The following is a 20,028-nucleotide window of genomic DNA, read 5'->3' on the forward strand; positions in this document are numbered from 1 at the left end:
GTCAAGTATCAGTTGATATTATTCCTCGTACTGAAACTCCAGAGTTAAAAGGAAGCCACACACTTTCAAGTACAACCGCATTAAATACAGAGATATTGAGGATCGTCATTTCTCTGCAAAGCATTCTTTTTTGGTGATTACTTTTCAGAGGCGCCTTACCTCCTGTACCTGAGACGCCATTTATCTCCAAACAAGGAACCTCGAAGATTGAAGCCTCAGCCAAATTCGAATTACTCTCACAACAGATGAATTCTTGAAGACCATCTCCGCCAACGGATCTATTCAAGACCTCTCCCATAAATAGAGCTCGAGGATCACTTCAACCTTCGCCGATTTAAAAGCACAAGCTGAAACACTGCTAAAATCGCAACTCATTCATTCAAAGCCTTCAAAGATTTAAATCGAAGAAGAGAATTCACAAAGCCAAAATCAGACTACTGATTTCATACATTCTCTTAGATTCTTAGGCAAATACATTGTATATCCAAAGCCTAAGTTCCGATTACAGAGAGCATGTTCTCTGTGATCTAGTTGGTACTTCGAACCTTATTTCAACTAAGCGAAAAAAGTGTTTGAGTAGAGCAGAGTTCAGACCAGTGTTCTGACTCCAAGAGATCTTAGTTATATGTTGAAAAGGCATTGTTGTGTCTTAGCATGCTAAGAGTGAGTGAGAAATCCAACCCAGTGTGTTGGTACTGAAAATCTAATTTTCAGTTGTAAGGTTTGTTGTGCACCCGTAAGCACAAGCACAAAGTGTTTGTTAGTGTGATCAATTGACCGTGGACGTAGGAACTTGTTCTGAACCACGTAAAAATTCTTTGTTGTTTATCGCTTTAAGTTTTACTTTCTTATCTGTGCACAAACGTCTCTTTAACTGAAACTAATTAATTACGAAGTAAAACTATAATCTGACAACGTGTTAATCAAAGGCTATTTCAAAAGATAAGTTTTCCGCTGCCAGTGTTATTAGTCTAACAGATAAATCTTCGGATAATTAGTAAGATTCATAACACTCATGTGTTTTAAAATCAAGACTGAAGCTCTACGCGAATATCAGTTAAAGCCTTGAGCCTAACTGATATCTTTACTGAAGTAATTTCAGTATCAGTCTTCAACCTTTGTTTAACTGAGTTTTCGTTAACTGTCAGTATCAGTTGATATATTTTCAGTTAACTTCAAAAGGTTGTTTTGTGTGTTTTGAAAAATAGCCTATAGATGTATTCCCCCCCCCATACACCTATTCTAGACCTTTTGGGACCTAATAATTGGTATCAGAGCAGATTGTTCGCAAGAACAATTTGCTTTGACCCTGTTCTACTGAACTATATCCTTTTTTTTTCAAAAAGAAGGTCTTAAATCTTTTTCATTTTCAAATGTGCTACTTGTGTTCTTTTTCTGTTATATCTCCTTTCTTTGTACAATGGAAACTAACTACAGTAGAGCCTCATCACTCCCGATGTTCAGTATTGAAAAATACGATATATGGAAGTTTCGACTGGAAAGCTTCCTCAGTGCTCAACATTGTCGGATGTGGGAAGTCATCTGCAACGGACCAATCATCATCATAGAAGTGGTCAAGAAGATAACTCTGGATACCACAAAAGATCCATATGATGAAGTCCAGATCAAATCCAAGGCCGACTTCACCACCGAAGAAAGAAAGCAAGATGAGCTGGATAATCTTGCCAAAAGTATCATCTCCGGAACAATCCCAAACAAACACGTCACCAAGATCATCAAATGCAAGACAAAAAAGGAGTTGTGGAACATTCTCGAATGAATGTGTATCGGATCAGAAGAAATAAAAGAGAATAAGCTATCCATAGCTTGTCAAAAGTTCGACATCTTCTTGATGCTCAAAAACGAATTAGTTGAAGAGATGGAGTACAAATTCAATCAAATCCTGAACGAGGTTCAATCCATCTCAAAAGATAAGTATACCCAACGAGAAATCAACCTAAAGATTCTACGGGCACTTCTGCGAGGCGAATGGCAAATTTACGCAGTTGCTCATCAGAACAAACCTGGATTCAACATACTCCCGACCAACAAGCTTTTCTCAGATCTCGTGGTAAATGAATTCAATATTCAGAGAAATCGAGAAACCCAAAAGGCTGAAGGATCAGATGAAGATGCTCCATCGATAACAAAAGGAGCTGCACTGAAAGCCTCAGTGAAGGAAAATAAGAAACAGTCGAGGGAACTGACTGAACTCAAGCCAGAAGACTTCTTCAGTCAATATGCCTCGTTGACTGAAAGGTTCAACAAGATGGAATCCAAATTCCGCAAATACAGAAAGTTTCACAAGAAGCACTTCAAGGGGAAAGAAAGAGAACACAAATCCAAACACTCCATAGACATGAGCGGAGAAAAGAAATCATCTGCAATAGATCTCAAGGATGTGGAATGCTTTGGATGCAAAAAGAAAGGGCACTACAGATTTGAATGCCCTAAATTATCGCACGAAGAGCGCAAAGAGTTAAGAGCTAAGAGGGATCGCAAGTACGGGAAGAAGAAGGCAATGGTAGCTGAAGATGCGGGATCTTCTGAATATGCATCTGGATCATCAGCCTTCAACTCCACCAGCTCAGCTGACGAGAGCCAAGCCCTCATGGCCAAGGATGCTGAAAGCATGGCTGACAACTCATGCAACAACTATGACAACGGAATGAATGGGCCTGAAGTAAACTCTTACTCTAGAACTCTTAATGCTGATAACTCCTTGTTGTTTACAGGAGATAAATTCAGAATTTGGAGGCAGCTCAATCAATGAAGTTGATGAGTATGATCAGCTCATGAATGATCATCGAAAGTTGAGAACAATGTTCGAGAAACTGCTGCAACAAAATCAAGAAATGGAAAAAGAGATCAGTAAAGATCAATGCAAGAAAGAAACAATCATCTACTATCCAGATGAAAATTGTCTTGATGGACTGATTTTGGATAATCACCAACTGAAAACAGCGCTCAAGAAATCAACAGAAGAACGTGAGAGGGCCTCCCATGAAATCAATGCTTAATTACAAATTAGAGCAAACAGTCAAGGACTGTGTGAAGAAATATCCTCTAATGGACAACTTTCCATCAAAAGCTCTTGTGGAAAGTATTGGAGGAAATGTGATCCCCACTGATAAAGGAAAGAAAGACATGATTCAGGATGTAACTGAAGCTTCTGATGACGACGCAACAGAAGAACCAAAAGATTATGACAAGGAAGAAACTGAGCAGATAAACCTGATGGTGAACAAGAATATTCCTCCTCCACAGAACTACAGACGAGCAAAGAAGGCACCAAATCAGTTCGTTCTCCTGAAAAGACTGGAGAACAGATTCCAGTCAAAGTATGTGGAATGAACATTCGGACTGAAACAACAACAAGAAAATAGAGCAAAGAAACAGAGTCTTCCTCATCAGTTTAGGAGGAAGAGCAACAAGAACAACCAAAAACTGAAACCTGTTCTGTTCAGAAAAGAGCAACAACCATGGAGATAAAACAATGACAAGTCCAGGCGAGATCAATATCACTCACAACATCATGTGACTGGACCCCATCAGTCTTTACTCAGACAACATCAGTTCTATGCTCCACATTATCAGTCAAGATCGACACTAGTATCTCAAGGAAGATACACAACAAAGTAAAGGAGACCTCTCATCTACACCAGACAAAACTACTACAAGATGTCCAAGAGAACAAGATGTAGAAAATGGATAGCGGAAAATGGGTGGCGTGCTTCGGCCACACCCATACCCTCCGTAGCTGCATCATCCTCGCCTCTGGCGCTGCCAGGATGAAGACGCACGTGGTGTGGAAGATCGTCGACGAGCAACGCCTCCTCCGCGCGACATCACACAGCTGACATCGTCGATGAGCATCGCCTCTTTTGCGCATCATCACATGGTAGACGTCGTCGACGAGCAGCGGCTTCTCTCGCACCCCTTCCCTCCCCTACGGCTATACCCAGACGGCCAGAGTCCCCAGACCAGACCACCAAAGATGAAAAAAATAAGAGAACATAACATAGTTCAAAACAAATACCTTTTTCATGAATATTCGACATTCAGGCGTAGGTTTCGTCGGTCGTCGGTAGGCCATCGATGGTCGGCGGCTTTGATGATCGGTGAAAGGGTGGAAGACTGGTAGCGCTACAAGCTTGTATAGCGGCTAGGTAGATAAATTTTTAGGGTTTCAGGAAGAGAATTGGAAAAAGTGAGATAAAACAAAATAGAATACTTAGTAAAATTATAATAATAAAAATAAAATTTTAAATTAATCGAACGGGCTTTTTAGCCCAAAAACCACGAGTTTTTTTAGCCTCGGGCCTGATAAGCTCGGCGGGCTAATGGGGCGGGCTTTTTAGGCTTGAGTTTTTTTGGGCCTACATTTTGTACAGCACAGCCCAACCCTAAACACGGGCGGGCGAGCAGACCAGCCCGTTGGGGCGGGTCAACACGGCTTACTATCAATGCATCCAGTCCAAATAAAGTTATGACATTTTTTTATCCAAATCATGGATCAAGGATTTCGGCCACTTGTATATCATCATGGAGTGCGTGAGAGAGCTCTGGATAGTGATGGCCACGCATCCGGAACTACCAGTTCACGATTCACCGAGAAGGTGAATCGTAACCGACCCGTGAAGAGGTTGAGAGGGACCAATTCTGAGCTTTAAACCGGCGGTTCCCAGCCGAGTTGAAAATTCGTATTTTTATTAAATTTAAAGTAAAAAAAAATTATTAATTTATATGTACAAATTGAACAAGTAAACTAAACTTACTAAATAATTTTTCTAGTACTACACTAATAACTAATACTCCCTCCATCCCAATAAATGTGGTCACCTTTCCATTTCAGTTTGTCCCACTAAAAGTGGCTACTTTCTAAAAGTAGAAATATTAGTATTTAATTAAGTGGGCTTAATTAAAATTAGGGCTCTCTAATTAAATCCTCTCTCACTCACCTCTCTTTCACTTCTCGTTCACCCATGGAAAGCAGACCGACGCCGCCCCCTTCTTCCCCGGCAGAGAGCACCGCCGTCAGCCACGACCACCGGCCACCCCTCGCCCGTCACCCTCTCAACTCCCTCTCTCGTCTATCACCTCTTCTCCCCCCAAAAACACAACACTCTCTCTTTGAAGGCTCCGCCGCACACCTTGTCGGCGGCGCGAGTTTGCTCTTTGCCATCGCAACCGATTTGGGGCTAGGGCTTTGCCACCGCAATCGCCGCCGTTAGGGGCGGAGGAGCAGAGGTCGTCGTAAATCTTGATGCGTGTGTGTCGAGTGGGGTAGAAGGCGGCGACGACGACGGCGGTGTTGGGCTGCTGTTGTTCTAAAATTGACGGAAAATGAGGGGTTGGATTTGGGGATCTAGGGTTTGTAGGTGGTGCCGCCGCTCATATGCAGGCGGCGGTTACTGAGAAGCAGATAGGAAATGAGAGGGAAAGAAGAAGCGAGGGCAGCAGTTGTGGCCTGCTGCGGTCACAGAGCTTGAGAGGCGGCGGCTCTGTCGTCGTTCCGACTAGAGCAGGGGAGAGGAGATGGAAGGTTAGAAAGGGAGGCTGCGGCCGTCAGAGATGAGAGAGGGAAGCGGTGGCAGTGGCCCTCCTGCGATCGCCGGAGCTTGAGAGATGGCGGCTCGGTTGCCGAAAGAAGATGAAGCCAATTCTTTAATTTCATTAATTAAGACATTTAATAATAGTGGGGCCACACAACTAAAACATAACTATCAATTTCTTAATCTTCGTGCCCAAAAGAAAGTAGCCACATTTATTAGGACGGAGAGAGTATCAAATTTGAATTTAAAAAAATTAAAAATCTGAAAATCGCTGATTTTGGGCGATTAATTGCCGGTTTACAGCTCGACAGTTTGGTTCCATATTTTTGGGCTCGGAGCCGGACCAGGTGTTTCACCGTTCGGGTTCCGACTAGTGGTCAACGGTTTAGGGCCAGACCGTTGACCACGGTCTGATTCCAGTTAGCCCTGGACGCCATTAGCTATGGATGACAAACTTGACAAAACATAAGCGTCCAATGATACAAAGGCGAGTCCCTTGCAAACGTGCAAAATTCTAGATAATTCGATCCTTAATAGGACGCTCGAGGCCGTCCTAGAAAAAGCGAGACCCCGAGATAGGAAAAACGACAGAGACCCCAGAGAATATTCAAGACCCGAGTAATTCGTCACATCATCGCCGTAAAGACCCCTTCGGCAAAATTAATGTGAGATTTCTCGTTGTTGCAGATTTGGCCCATAATGTTACCATAGAAATCTATGATATTCTTAATAGCTTGCGTGTTTCTCTGTGAGGCTTTACAAAAGATGAGGATATCGTCTATAAAACAAATGAGTCGGGAATGAGGTGTAGTGACTCATACTCGTAGGAATAAGATGTCTGGAGGCAACACTATTCTGAAAGAGGAAACTCAAGACGTCTTCCGCGATGCCAAAAATGATGAGAGGAAGAGGATTTCCCCGTCGAACAACTCTTGAGCAGGAAAAGTAGCCGTGGAATTTACCATTGTAGATAATAGAGATCCTGTCTGAGTTGAAAATCACAGAGATCCAATTGATAAATTTCTCCACATAGCCATAAGCTCTAAGAGCCTGGAAAATGAAAATCCACCCAATGGTGTCAAAGTCAATTTTGTAGGCCATGTTAACCACGTGTCCCAATCTTTTCATGCAATTAACCCCCTCATAACCAAGCATTATACTATCGTGAATGGCGCAACTGCTAATAAAGTCGTACTAGTTGGGGGTCTGTTGATACTTTCCCCAGTCTAGACGCAAGCACCTTAGAAATAATCTTGAACAGAAAATTGGAGAGCATAATAGGCCGAATATTTGCAACCGTAGTTTTCTCTTCTTTTGTTGGGGATGAGGATGAGCGTATTGGAACTACACCCGTTAGGCAGGTAAGACTTCACAAAGACTTGTTTACTGCTTTTAGGATGTCATTTTTGATGATAAGCCAACATTGTTGGTAAAAGCTCATGGGGGTACGGTTAGCATCCAAAGCGAAGACTGTTGCCGAAATCTCTTTGTCATTCGGTGTGCTAGTAATAAGATCATTGTGGGCCGCTGTTACCATTGGGTCGACGACAACTTTAATGGTAGCCAAATCCACAATATTATAGTTGGAAGCAGCAAATAAGTTCAAGAAAAAGCCCACAATGTGATCTGCGATAGTGTTATGATCGTAGATAATATCCGTTTCAATATGCAGATGTGAGATTTGGTGAGTCTTACGACACTATCTCAACATACTATGAAAAACAAAAGTATTCATGTCCTCGTCCTGAAGCCAAGAAGCGTGGCTCTTTTGTTGTAGGAGGTTATTCTTGCAACTCAGAATGTGGTTAACTTTGGCTTCAACATGGACTTCTTCATCGAAAGAGGTGTTAGTGTAACCAGTGACATAAATATTATGTTGAATATGAATGAGCTCTTTTTGGGTGTCAGCGAGCAACATGTCCACGTTCCCAAAAACGATTTCGTTCCAATCTTTGATAACATTCTGTAGCTTCTTAAGCTTGATCATCACCTTTCAAATAGGATAAGTAGTGTCAATCGGGACCTTCCAAGAAGCCCCTATCAACTTCCGAAAACCAGGGTGTAAAGTCCACATGGCAAGGAATTTAAAAGGACGATGCCCGCGGTCCGTCGAAGTAGAGCATTGTAGAACAAAAGGTGAATTGATCCGATATGGGGGGGAAGCATACACGTGTAACCGAATACCATAAATCCGCTAAGGAGCTAGAGTATATAGTTCGATCTAGAATCAACTCCACATATGCGTCGTGAGGGAATGTCGCCCTGAACAAGTGAACCTAAGAAATATTGTATGAGATTCAATAAAATCCGTGATCATAATAATAATAATAATAACGAGTGACACGTGAGAGACATATGGGGATTCGCAATCACCCATATTTGGGTTTACGCGTCAATTCAAGTCGTTAACTCATTTTCGCTATAAAAAAAGGTTGTAACTCAATTTTTTTTGGTAAATATCACTTTAAACTTCAAATTATTTTCGCACTATCAATTATATCATGAACTATTAAAAATGATATTTTAAATCTTAAACTATCAATTTTGTATCAATTGTACCATTCGTCCATTTTTTTTGCTCCTAAAATTTGACGTGGCTCGCTGGATGCCAAGATCTAATTAGAATAATTCTTTTTTTTGACCTACATTATATAAAACGACGTGATTATATGTCTTACTAATTAAAAATTCAAAGGGTGAAAAATGGGTGAAGAGTGCAGTTGATACAAAATTGATAGTTCAAAGTTTAAAAAATTATTTTCAATAGTTCAGGATATAATTGATAGTGCGAAAATAGTTTGGGGTTTAAAATGATATTTTTTTTTTTTAAAGAATCAATTCAAGTCGTATTATTAGTTTGGTTATTTGGTTAAAGAGTTATGATATATCAGGTGTTAATACAATGATAATAATTAATAATCTTATTATTGTTAGTATAATTGTCATCACTACTACTCCTTCCTTTTCTCGCTCGCTCTCTCTCTCTCTATCTCTCTTCCCCCCTCTCTCTCTCTCTCTCTCTCTCTCGCTCGTGCGCATACACCTCTTTTTTGCTCCAAGGGTTTGTAATTCCAGCACCGATTCCGTCCCTCCGATCTCAGTTTCGTCCGTATTCTAGGGTTTGTACGCTGCCTACATCTGGAAATATTCTCACGATTTACAGATTCTGAATCTACGAAGATCCGTCAGGGGAAGAAACCTCCATTTCGCTACTCGTTTAAGGGTTCTGATTGATGGTGCAACAAGCGTGCAAACATCTGAGGGCCGTCACCGATATCACAATTTGAGGAATTTCTGAGATATGGATTTGGATTTCAATGGCGACATCGCGAGCCTCGATGCCGAGCTCTTGCAGCTCGGGGAGGTGTCTCCTTTGGCTATCAAGGCCAATCCTTGTGTTGCCGTGAAGCTTTTCGATCAGTGGCTATCTATCCCAGAAACCAATTCTTTGGTAATCGTTTTTTTATTTTTATTTTTCATTAGTTCTTGTTTTACAGTTTAATGGTGATTGTCGTTGATATGGGTTAGTCTATTAGATGCTCAATTTGTAGGATATATTAAGGTTGGTTTATGCATGTGGGGATTGACCTTTAAAGAAAAGATTGTCGTTCACATTCCCACGATAGTCTATTTAGGGAAGATGGCAAACAAGAGGATTGAAGTCGAGAGCTTTCATGTTGTAGTCTGTCTGCATGTTGTGAGGATTTATTTCATTGTAGAATGAGATAAATATGTTTGCAATATAAATACATGGCATGCAGCAAGGAAGGGGAATGTCGATAGCACAAATCCAAGCGTCCCTTTATTAATCATGTACATTGAAAAATCTTAGCTTAGATGTATACAATGAGAACAATGATGATTAGCTTAGAGCTCTTAAATTTAAAATGAGGGCCAACTAACTACTATGGCCACATTACAGACTTGTCATACCTATAAATCTCTTGGTTCACTGGCGGGGCTAAATTAGCAGAAGGAGCTTGATATTATCACTATAGCTGTCGTTTATGGATGTTTGTGCTTATATGATTGATAGTTGCAAATTATACAATATATTTAGATGATAGCTGGAAAGTCTTTTCGTGCTTAAATAATTTGAAAAGTGAAAATATGACAAATGTGACTGATCAACTTATGGGAGAAAATATATGTGATCAACTTTTTTCTCTCTCTCTCTCTCTCTCTCCATAAGAAATAGTGTACTTGACTGCATTGTAATACTCCTATGCAGTTTTAGAACCTATTTTTCCCAAGTCAACTTTCCTAGCGCTTTATCAGCTGAAACTGTACTCCTGATCATTTTGCTGCACAGATATTTTGTAATATGCATTATGCAAATAGCCTGTGGAAGTAAGCTAGCTGATAGTTTCTTGCAGGCGATATCTATGTATTTGGGTGTTTAGTCATCATATAGTTGAAGTGAAATCAAATTAATGTATAAATGTCATCCTCTGATTTACAGGTAAAATCCTTGCTTAATAATGCTAAAGGAGTAGGTCCTGTGAATGCCGCTGGAACATCCTCTGGCTCAAATGCTGCAGCTAGCAATACATTGCCCTCAATGTTTCCTGCTGGCAGTACGCCACCACTCTCACCTAGAAGTTCATCAGGGTCGCCTCGGCTCACGAAACAGAGAGGCCCCTCTGTGTTAGGTTCACCCCTGAAGTTAGTGAATGAGCCAGTGAAGGAGCACATACCACAGGTTTATTTAGTTGATTTTGTTATATTAGTGGTTGTTTATTCAGTTTATTTCATCTGTTAGGATGCTGATTCTGTTTTGTCTCGCATTTTGCTAATAGTTATTGATGGTTGATGCCACCATAATACTTGTAATAAATGCAGTTCTATTTCCTTAATGGCCGTCCACCACCAAATGAATTGAAAGAACGATGCTTGTTTAGAATCAATCAGTTTTTCTATGGTCATGTGGATGGGCTCCAAATGCATGGTGAGATTTGCTATATTTGTTGCCCTCTTCTTCTTCTTCTTCTTCGTCAAATAAATAAAAAATATTCTTTCTTTCTAGTTTTATTGTTGCTCTGTTATCTACTGATACATGTGCAACTTGCAAATTCAGATACAAATATATAATCTATTGATGGTTGTCATATATATATATATATGCCTACAATTCTTCATTCTATTTTCTTCTTTCTCATCTGAAATTTTCAATATTCATGTCAAATAAACCTGGCATTGCCAACTTGAGATTTATACATATCACATATCAATAGTGGCTGTTCATAACCTTACCTTTTCTTGGTGATCAGAATTCAAACCAGTGACAAAGGAAATTTGCAAGCTTCCATCATTCTTTTCGGCCGCACTTTTTAGAAAGATCGATGCTGATTGCAGTGGAATTGTGACCAGGTAGTCGCTATTTTCTTTCTCTTCCTTTTCTTGATTGAAATATTCCTTCTTGTTTTGGTAATTCGTCTCTCCTTTGATGCATCCATTGAAATAATGATTGAATTACATTTGGTGTTTGTAATATTCATGTCACCACCTCTCTATTTCTTTAATTATGTAATAAATCTTGCAAAGGTGATTATTTCTCAAATTTCACTGTGAAATGTTATTTTAATAATCAAGTTTGATGTGGACTTGACTTTTGTAGTTAATACTAACTTCACTCTGAATTTATTTTTTTGACTATGCAAGCTTTGTTTGTGAATGTAGACTAAGTTCAACAGTATAATATCTTCTTTTATCTGGATGAAGTTCCTAAATTAATGAGCTCTCCTGTTTTGGATCAACTTGCAACAAGAGGGCCATTATTATCTCTGATGCAGCTATCTTTTTGCCTATACATTGGCTAAATATGATTCAAGAAAAAATTGGGGTTAAAAAGGAACTTATTTGGTCATATGAAACTATCACAAGCTTTCCTAATCCCTTAAATGATGTATTGGCTTTAATTTGAATTGTCGACTAAAAGTGAACAAAGAGAAACTCTATTAATTTAATAAACACATAAAGGTTCAACATTAATTGCCTGCACTTATTATCCTCATAATCCTTTTCTATCTCGGCAACAGAAGCAACATTTGTAATGGCCTGGTTCCTAGGATTAATCAGATATGTAAGAAAGTTGGACAAAAGGGTGTTCATGCTAGTGTTTTGCATACGGACTAAAGTACTATGTGCTGGGGTCTCAAACACCACATATGGATGAGCGTGGAAGTTGTCTTTATAGACTTCTGATCAATGCACTCGGTCCTATTTGCTGCCGAAAATCTGCTAGAGAAGTTTGCCTAACGCAGACCATAGCTGAAAAATCTGATCAATAGTGGCTTAGCCCAACTGTAACTGATAAGTTCTATTTTGAAGCACATTTTCATCAAGTAATCCTTATTTCAGCACGTATTGCACTATTGTTAGTGGTGGTTGATCTGTACAATGTTTACTGATTCTGTTTTTTTTGGCCGTGCCTGGTTTAGTGTTGATGTATGTACTGTTACTGAATCAATGAGATGCCAACAGGGATGCATTCGTTGATTATTGGATTAATGGAAACATGTTGACAAAAGATTTAGCAACCCAAATTTACACAATCTTGAAGCAGCCAGATGTCAGATGCTTGGCTCAGGTTGCACGACTGCCTTTAAGGCTGTCCTTTTTAGTGTTTGGTGAAAAATTGAGTTTGCTGATTGTTGTTGTTACCTTGTTGTGTACTTGATATAGGATGACTTCAAACCTGTGCTTCGGGAGCTTTTAACTACTCATCCAGGGTTGGAGTTCTTACAGAGTACACCTGAATTTCAAGAAAGATATGGTATGTTTTGAAGTGAAAGAATTCATCTTATTCTATCCTTGTTTGTTTGCCCGATTCAATATTATTTGGTTTATTTTAGCTGCCATCTCTAGATATTTTTGGTAGAATTGGGCATGGGCGATTGTGCTTTGGATGTTGCAGAAGATGTAATTAGAAATTGACCTAGATATGGAGAAGCTAACATATATTTGCATGCGTAAGTGGAATGTGTCGGTGTATGTTGGGTCTTTTAACATTACAACTTATCTTAATTTCCCATGTTATGTGCTCGTATACCTTATAAATAAATTATTGGGCTTATAAAGCTCTTAGTATGCCCACTTGCCCAGCATTATGTTCCTATAGGACTTCAAATGAATTCAAATCTCCTGAAATTTGTTCATCAAACTTCAAGAAAAAAATTGCGTAATTGTCTTAAAGATCACCAGTTTTGGTTCGTTTTGCAGGCATATCTTGAATTTTGAACTCGGAAAACATTAAAATTTCATTCTTTTTGCAGTTAAAACCTTTTTATTCGGTAAAAATAGAGCCAGTGCATACGAAAAAATGGGGTCATTTTGGATTGTTCATCACAGAAAATCAATGTTGTTTCGGCTAAGTTTGCCAGGCACTTTGAATCTATTTTACTTAAAATTTGATTTATGTTTTAATTGGAAAAAGTTAACAGGTTATAGTTGCAAAACTAATCAGAACTCATGACTTTCAAGGCATTTAACCAAAAAATATTTAATTATTTAATAAATTTGGATGAAGATTAAATAATTTATTGTTTTTTGTATGATCAAGATCTAATCAATTTTTAGTTAAAGTAACTTGTGAAATCTCTTGCACATCAACACCTTTGATAATTTTGTTACAAGGACCACAATTTATTCTTCTGGTGGATTATTAAGTGTGGAATTCTGTACGTGCTACAATTAATGAAAATGTAAAAAATGAGAATAAACTAATTTTGTCTTTTTTCTATATATTAATCCTTAAAGCGTTACTGGTTATGTAAGCTTTTGTTATTGATTTATTCTTCAAAATATTATGTTAATTGTCAAAAAGGAGTAGATTGAGAGAGTAAGTCAAAATTTTTAATGATCAATTCACTTGCACATGCTAGTTTCGAGGTATTTTACCTCTTATGATTTCACCCGCCACTCCTTTCCAAAAAGAGGACATTTCTTGTCAATGTTGTCATGTTGAGTAGTAAATGATGCTGTTAACTCTGATTGCTATTTGTGCATTACTCTTAAAGAAAATATTTCTATTGGATGATCTCAGACATGAGCAATCTTGGTGATCTTTTTAGTTTGTACAGCAATTCTTATGCTTAGGGGTTTCTTTTATGCAAATGTTCTTCTGGTATTGAAATAACGAGCATCAATCTGGTTTGCTTTGTATGACCTGCTGATATTAACATTAGCTATTGTTTCCATTTTCTTGACATAAGGATTCTCATTTGTTATTTGATTAACAATTTAGTCTGTTTCTATCTCCAGCTGAAACTGTAATATACAGAATATTTTACTACGTGAATAGAGCGGGTAATGGTCGTCTATCCCTCAGGGAGCTGAAACGTTCAAACTTGATTGCTGCAATGCAACATGCAGATGAAGAAGAGGATATTAACAAAGTTTTGAGGTAGTTGGAGAAAATACTTAATTTTATTTTACATTGGATTGGATGAGCTTTTATCTTATTTTCTGAGTGGTTATAAATATAAATATAGAAAAAACCTGACAAAATGGATCTGTAAATTTTGGCACAGGAGAGGAACAAAGTGAATGAATATTGGCTGTGTTCAAAGCATAATTTCACGTAGCTCATATTAGTATGTTAGAAAAATAGAATATAATTTTCTGCAAGTAAGAACGGATTCTAAATGAAACATGGGAATGTTTCAAAGCATTACACCTCATATTTTTGTTATGGTCTTGTTTTTTATCTGCTACCACATCAAATATAGTCTGGGGGTACTCATATTATGAAACAAGAGATTGACACCAGAGATTCTTGGCAAGAGATTAACACCAGAATACTTGGTTGAAAAAAGAGAAAAAAATAACACAAGGAACAAAGAGTTCCACAGAGTTCCTGGCCAGCGCTAGAACCAATTTCTCAGGATTTTCTTTCTCCAAAGTAAGTTGCGGCTGACACAAAATAATTTTTCCTAACAGTAACTAATACCTCTGACCATATTTAAATACTCCTAATTAGCCCTACCAGTCTAGGTCCGTTCAATACAAGACTGGCCCAAAACGATCCTTAAAATGAATAAAACTAGCAGCTTGGTTAAATAAAATAGCAACTAATAAAATAACTCCAAATGAGTCTTCTGTTTTCTACGGCTTATTCGTATCAGTTACCAACAGCCTTGTCCATGAGGTTGTAAATTTGAAATGAACCGTAGAAGTTATCCATGCTCTGTTTCAAAAGTTAGTTGCATGGTCTTAATGCCCTCCAGTAAACCATTAAGAAAGAACCCTAGGCTAAGGGAGCCAGTCAAACGGGTCCTGTGAGTCAACCGTGAGACAAAAGTGTAGACATAGTCATCCACCAAGTGAGTTCTTGTAGTCATAGCCAGGGCTTCAAATGGCTCATGCATGGGATCGTTCTCGAACCGGTGCATGAGCTTCGCCGTCAAGTGTTATCAAGTCATTTATGAAAATGGCACGACACCCATTGAACCTGACAGTGGATAGTTCGTCCATGTCCACGAGAGCCATGTCCAACTTTGTTGCATTGGGTGTATTAAAAATACTCTTCTTGAAAAATCCATGCCATCACTTTGTTGGCGTAAAAGTTGGGAAACTCAAGTTTGTTCGTGCCTGAGAAATATCATATGCGGGAAATGGGGTTTCATGGATCACGCATCAAAGCAATCACATTAGCATCTCGTCAGTATGTTGATGTGATAATGCCACAGTGATTAATTTTGCTAAACTTGACACGTAGTGACTTGAGACCCTTTTATATCATTAATAAGTGTGTCTCCATCTGCGTTGCTGCCAGGAATCAAAATTGAGAGTGGTAGATCTAGCATATTTGACTAAGTGATAGAGTCTAGGGTATGTGTACTATGAAGCAAGAAATTATCACTGGGTAAAAATTACTTGGATTTAGAAAAGGAAAACAAATTTGATAGACAAAAGAGTTACATAGGCTCTTGGTCAGCGCTACTAATTTCTGATTTCTCAAGAATCTCTTCCAACACAACGAGCTGCTGCTAACTCAAAATAGTTCTTTGGAACCCTAAGTAATGATTTTCACCATATTTACGTACTAACTAACCTACTGGCCTAGGTCTGTCTAGTCTAATTCAATCCAATGCAAGTCTAGCCTACAAGGGCCCTTAAATAAATAAAAGTAGCAACCTTAAACAACTGATAAATTAGATTCTCATCCATCCCCCGCAGCTGATTCATATCAAAATGTTTACCACTACTATTCGTCATTCATTTCAATTTGCTACCTCATATACTTTTTTACTGCAGGTACTTCTCTTACGAACATTTTTATGTGATATACTGCAAGTTTTGGGAACTGGACACGGATCATGACTTTTTGATCGACAAAGAGAACCTTATCAGATATGGTAACCATGCACTCACCTACAGGATTGTTGATAGAATATTTTCTCAGGTTTGTTTTGTGTTTTTGTCTTTGTTCTCTCCCGTTATGGTTCAAGCCTTATTATATTTACTGTTGAGGATAATATACCTATTCATTAAGATTCTTCACTCAGCTCTCTAAATGTCACTTACTTGAAATTTGCTAAGGTTCCCAGAAAGTTCACCAGTAAGGTTGAAGGAAAGATGGGATATGAAGATTTCGTTTACTTCATATTGTCAGAGGAGGACAAATCATCTGAGCCTAGTCTTGAATACTGGTTTGTATCTTTTTTTAGCCAAACAAAATCCAGTAATTCCTGACTACTGAGCTTTTACGCTAGTTATTTTCCCAAATGATGAGTTATTGAAACAGTTTATGTTTTATGAAGAAACTAAATTTTATTTTAATTGTTCAAATGTATGATGTAGGGATGTTGAATTCTTAAATTGGTTTGGTGATTATGTTATTTCTTTAAAGAGTCCCTTTTTACACCTATAGGTTTTGACACTATGCTGTGTGGCTTCTGTTAGGTCCTTCCCAAAAACTCTGAAAATGCTTGACTTCTTTTGTCAAGACCTGCTAATTAGAGGGTACTGAACCCCTAAGCAAAAACGATACGGCATCTGGTTAAGAAGCATGACTGCATGGACTTATCTTTGGGTTCCTATTAGGATGATCAAGATTGGTCGACTTCATTCGGAGCTTATATTTTACACTAATGTATGGGAATTTAGGTTTTGAATGGCTTTTTAAAGTTGTGATTGGTTATTGCTGTAATCAAGCTAAGAAGACAACACCCTAGTAGGGGGCCTTTTCTTGGAGATGCTTGTTTATTTGTTATTTGTATTGATTCTTGTTTAAGCCAAATTGGAGTGGGTGGAAGGTCACTGAACTATACTTGTGATCCGTATAACACTGTATCTTGCTCTTTGTTTCCCTCAGGTTCAAATGCATAGATTTGGATGGCAACGGGATTATTACGAGGAATGAAATGCAATTCTTTTACGAGGAGCAGCTGCACAGAATGGAATGCATGGCCCAAGAGCCCGTGCTTTTTGAGGATATTTTGTGTCAGATAGTTGACATGGTTTCTCCAGAGGTAAACTCCCACAAGAATGTAAACGTATTTGATTCTTTCATTTTCCATTTCCTTGTTGCCTATGCTATATATGCATTGCTTTATCTGTATAGAGAAGTCGTTGCCTCGTGGAATCAATTGTGCCACACTAAGACCTTATAATGAGTTTGGCCTTGTTGATTCTTTCATTTTCCATTTCCTTGTTGCCTATGCTATATATGCATTGCTTTATCTGTATAGAGAAGTCGTTGCCTCGTGGAATCAATTGTGCCACACTAAGACCTTATAATGAGTTTGGCCCTGCTGTTAGGCTTTTCTCTAGAAGTCTAGACTGTATATTCCATCAGTCTTATATCTTTGCTTAACTAATTGTTCCCCCCATTGGTCTTATCCTTTATAAGCAGTGATAAGTTGTCATCTACATCTTATAAAGTCAATGGAAGAACTTTAGAAAGATTGAATTTGACAAGTGAAGGTTAAAAGACTGAACAATGAAATATCTGGTTAATTATTATAATCGAACTTGGTTGAAAAGGGACTGGAACAAATGGTCTTACACCCTTGATCGTGAAATATCAATTGCTTGTTGAACCCTGTGAATTGCGTGAAAGTAGGATACTGTTGAATTCGGGGGTCAAACACTTGAAGATGTTGAATTACCTGCTTTTTGAATGCTGGCAAAGAATTTTTGTTTCACAATTGTTTAAAGACAGGAGATTAGCTATTTTTTGAGTTTTCTTCAACCTTTGGCAAGTATTTGTGGATATCTTGTCCACTTGTTAACTTTTATTATCATCTAACATGTTTGTTTGTTAGCAATAACTATTATGGTTGAACTTGTTTCTGGGTTAAGTTCGTGGTTTGGCTGTGTAAAAGTGTCTACCTATGATGTCATCTCATGAGATTCAACCTCGTCTGTTATGCAGGATGATAGTTATTTTACGTTACGTGATTTAAAAGGAAGCAAACTCTCCGGCAGCGTTTTCAATATTCTCTTTAACCTTAATAAGTTCATGGCTTTTGAGACTCGTGATCCATTCCTAATTCGGCAGGTATTAGTTCACACAACTTCATTAACCTATTATGAAGGATTTAGTGTTCAATATTTTCCAGGTATAAAGTTGAGAGATGTTGTAAGGTTTCTCTCTTTTCTTACCATTTAATTACTGGCCGGCGCAGGAGCGTGAAAATCCAACGTTAACAGAGTGGGATCGCTTCGCACACAGAGAATATATTAGGCTTTCAATGGAGGAAGATGCTGAAGATGCCTCTAATGGAAGTGCAGACGTCTGGGATGAATCTCTTGAGGCTCCTTTCTGAGTTCTGCTTGGTAAGATCTCTATTGATGTCAAATGGATTTTTCTTTGGTTCTGTGAAAATTGCAGCTTAGTTGTTTCATAGTATAAAATTGTGTGCATTGTCATGCTGTATTTTCATAGCCACCTTATTCTGCCTTTAGTTCTAGCAGTCTAATATTCCATCTCCTCAACTGATCTCCAGTATTTCTGGATATGCTGGAAATGAGGTAATGACTAGAAATCATGTGTGATAAAACTTGCTTTTATTTAGCCTTCACTGCTATTTTATGAACTACAGCATCCTTCTAGACTGAATATAATACACATGTTGTATATTCTTACATTATGTACAGTATCTGATAATTTTTGTTGGTATGCCAGTTATATCCTTGGTAGAGTTAAAAATATCTTCAAGACAATACGTGGCATCATGTTCATAAGGATAGTTTCATATATGCCACATTACATAGTTACAACCTACTATTTAGTATGCTCTGACATTAAAAACCGTCTTTAGCCCTCATTCAGTGAGTAAAATGCTTAATAGGCTAAGGGTTGTGGAGCTGAGCCATCGGCTAGGGGTCTTTGTTGATTAAAACAACTTCTAGGGAGGTACGGGAATATTTTGGTTACCTGAAATTTATTTCTTTTGTAATTTGAAGTCTGAGAAAATTGTATTGCACATATATTGTTTAGGATTAGGTGACTGCAGAAGCAATTAGGGTTTTCAGATGAAGGTTGGTTGTGGCTGCTTGAGTTGAGTTTGAGATGGGAGAATGGGGAAGAAATAATATGAATAGAAAGGAAAGGCATTCTTTATTAGATTAGCATGAAAAGTTGGGAAAAAGAAAAATAGAAAAAAGAACTGTGACACTGAATTTCCTTCAGATTTAGGTTCCTTTCCTTCATGCTCAAGTATAATCCTTCTGTGAAGCATACATGCAAAATGATAAAAAAAAAATGGTCAAATTATTGGCTAGAATGTCTTGGGGCCCCAAAATCAGATGATTTTTTTGATGTCTGGCACTTGCCTTTCTTGCCAGTGTGAGATACCTGATTTACTTTGCTTTAGATGCAATTTCTGATGCCAAGATGAGAAGTTAAATGGAACATGTCAACCATTATTTACTAGCTCACATACCCTATTCATGACATGTTTGATAATTTGTTAACCTATTTCATGTACTCAGGTGTCTAATAGTGAATTCTTTGTATCAAAATGGCTATAAAGCATAAAGCAAAACTTTACTGGGGCCACCCGTCTAATGGGCTTCAGCAATCGTCTCAGTGCAATCAGCGATATGTTTAAAGGTTGTCTGGAAAATTTTGAGCTTATGCGCATGCAGCACAGCATGCTTGCCAAGCTGAAGAAATGTTAATTCCACAGAATGGGGCTCTGCAAAGGCTTGGCGGGGGTGCTCCAATTGTTGACTGGCGACTAACTGGCAACGGATTATGTTAGTTCACAACCTTTAGGAGTTCTCCCTTGCATAGCTGTAAGAAAATGTTTGTTGATTATTTCTGTTTAGAGCATATGTCTAGTACTTGTGCTGGCTGGTACATTTTTCGGGTGGGGGTTAGTTTGGTATAATCTGCAGTCGCGGTGTCTGTTTTGCTTGTTTGTTTACCCTATATCTTGAATTCTTTTGGAATTCCGACTCTTAGTTGTCTGTGCATGTTATTGGTTTTCATGTCTTATATATGGAAAACAGTTTTCTCAAA

The 20,028-nt window shown here is 38.3% G+C and overlaps 2 protein-coding genes across 2 annotated transcripts; both read left to right on the forward strand.

Moving 5' to 3' along the window:
• The first annotated feature begins 1,420 nt into the window (after positions 1-1,420).
• LOC130998277 (uncharacterized) lies at positions 1,421-3,020 on the forward strand. Its single transcript, XM_057923708.1, has 3 exons — positions 1,421-1,691; positions 1,797-2,683; positions 2,736-3,020. Exons 1-3 carry the CDS (start codon positions 1,421-1,423, stop codon positions 3,018-3,020), a joined length of 1,443 nt encoding a protein of 480 aa, XP_057779691.1.
• Positions 3,021-8,469: 5,449 nt separating this feature from the next.
• Positions 8,470-20,028, forward strand: LOC130997426 (serine/threonine protein phosphatase 2A regulatory subunit B''beta-like). Its single transcript, XM_057922741.1, has 13 exons — positions 8,470-9,006; positions 10,018-10,257; positions 10,398-10,503; positions 10,826-10,925; positions 12,039-12,144; positions 12,240-12,330; positions 13,818-13,959; positions 15,813-15,960; positions 16,098-16,207; positions 16,873-17,029; positions 17,935-18,060; positions 18,188-18,338; positions 19,497-20,028. The coding sequence occupies exons 1-12, from the start codon at positions 8,857-8,859 to the stop codon at positions 18,326-18,328; spliced, it is 1,617 nt and encodes a 538-aa protein (XP_057778724.1). The 5' UTR covers positions 8,470-8,856; the 3' UTR covers positions 18,329-18,338; positions 19,497-20,028.

The sequence above is a fragment of the Salvia miltiorrhiza genome, chromosome 8 (genome assembly GCF_028751815.1).
Source record: "Salvia miltiorrhiza cultivar Shanhuang (shh) chromosome 8, IMPLAD_Smil_shh, whole genome shotgun sequence".
Lineage (NCBI taxonomy): Eukaryota > Viridiplantae > Streptophyta > Magnoliopsida > Lamiales > Lamiaceae > Salvia > Salvia miltiorrhiza.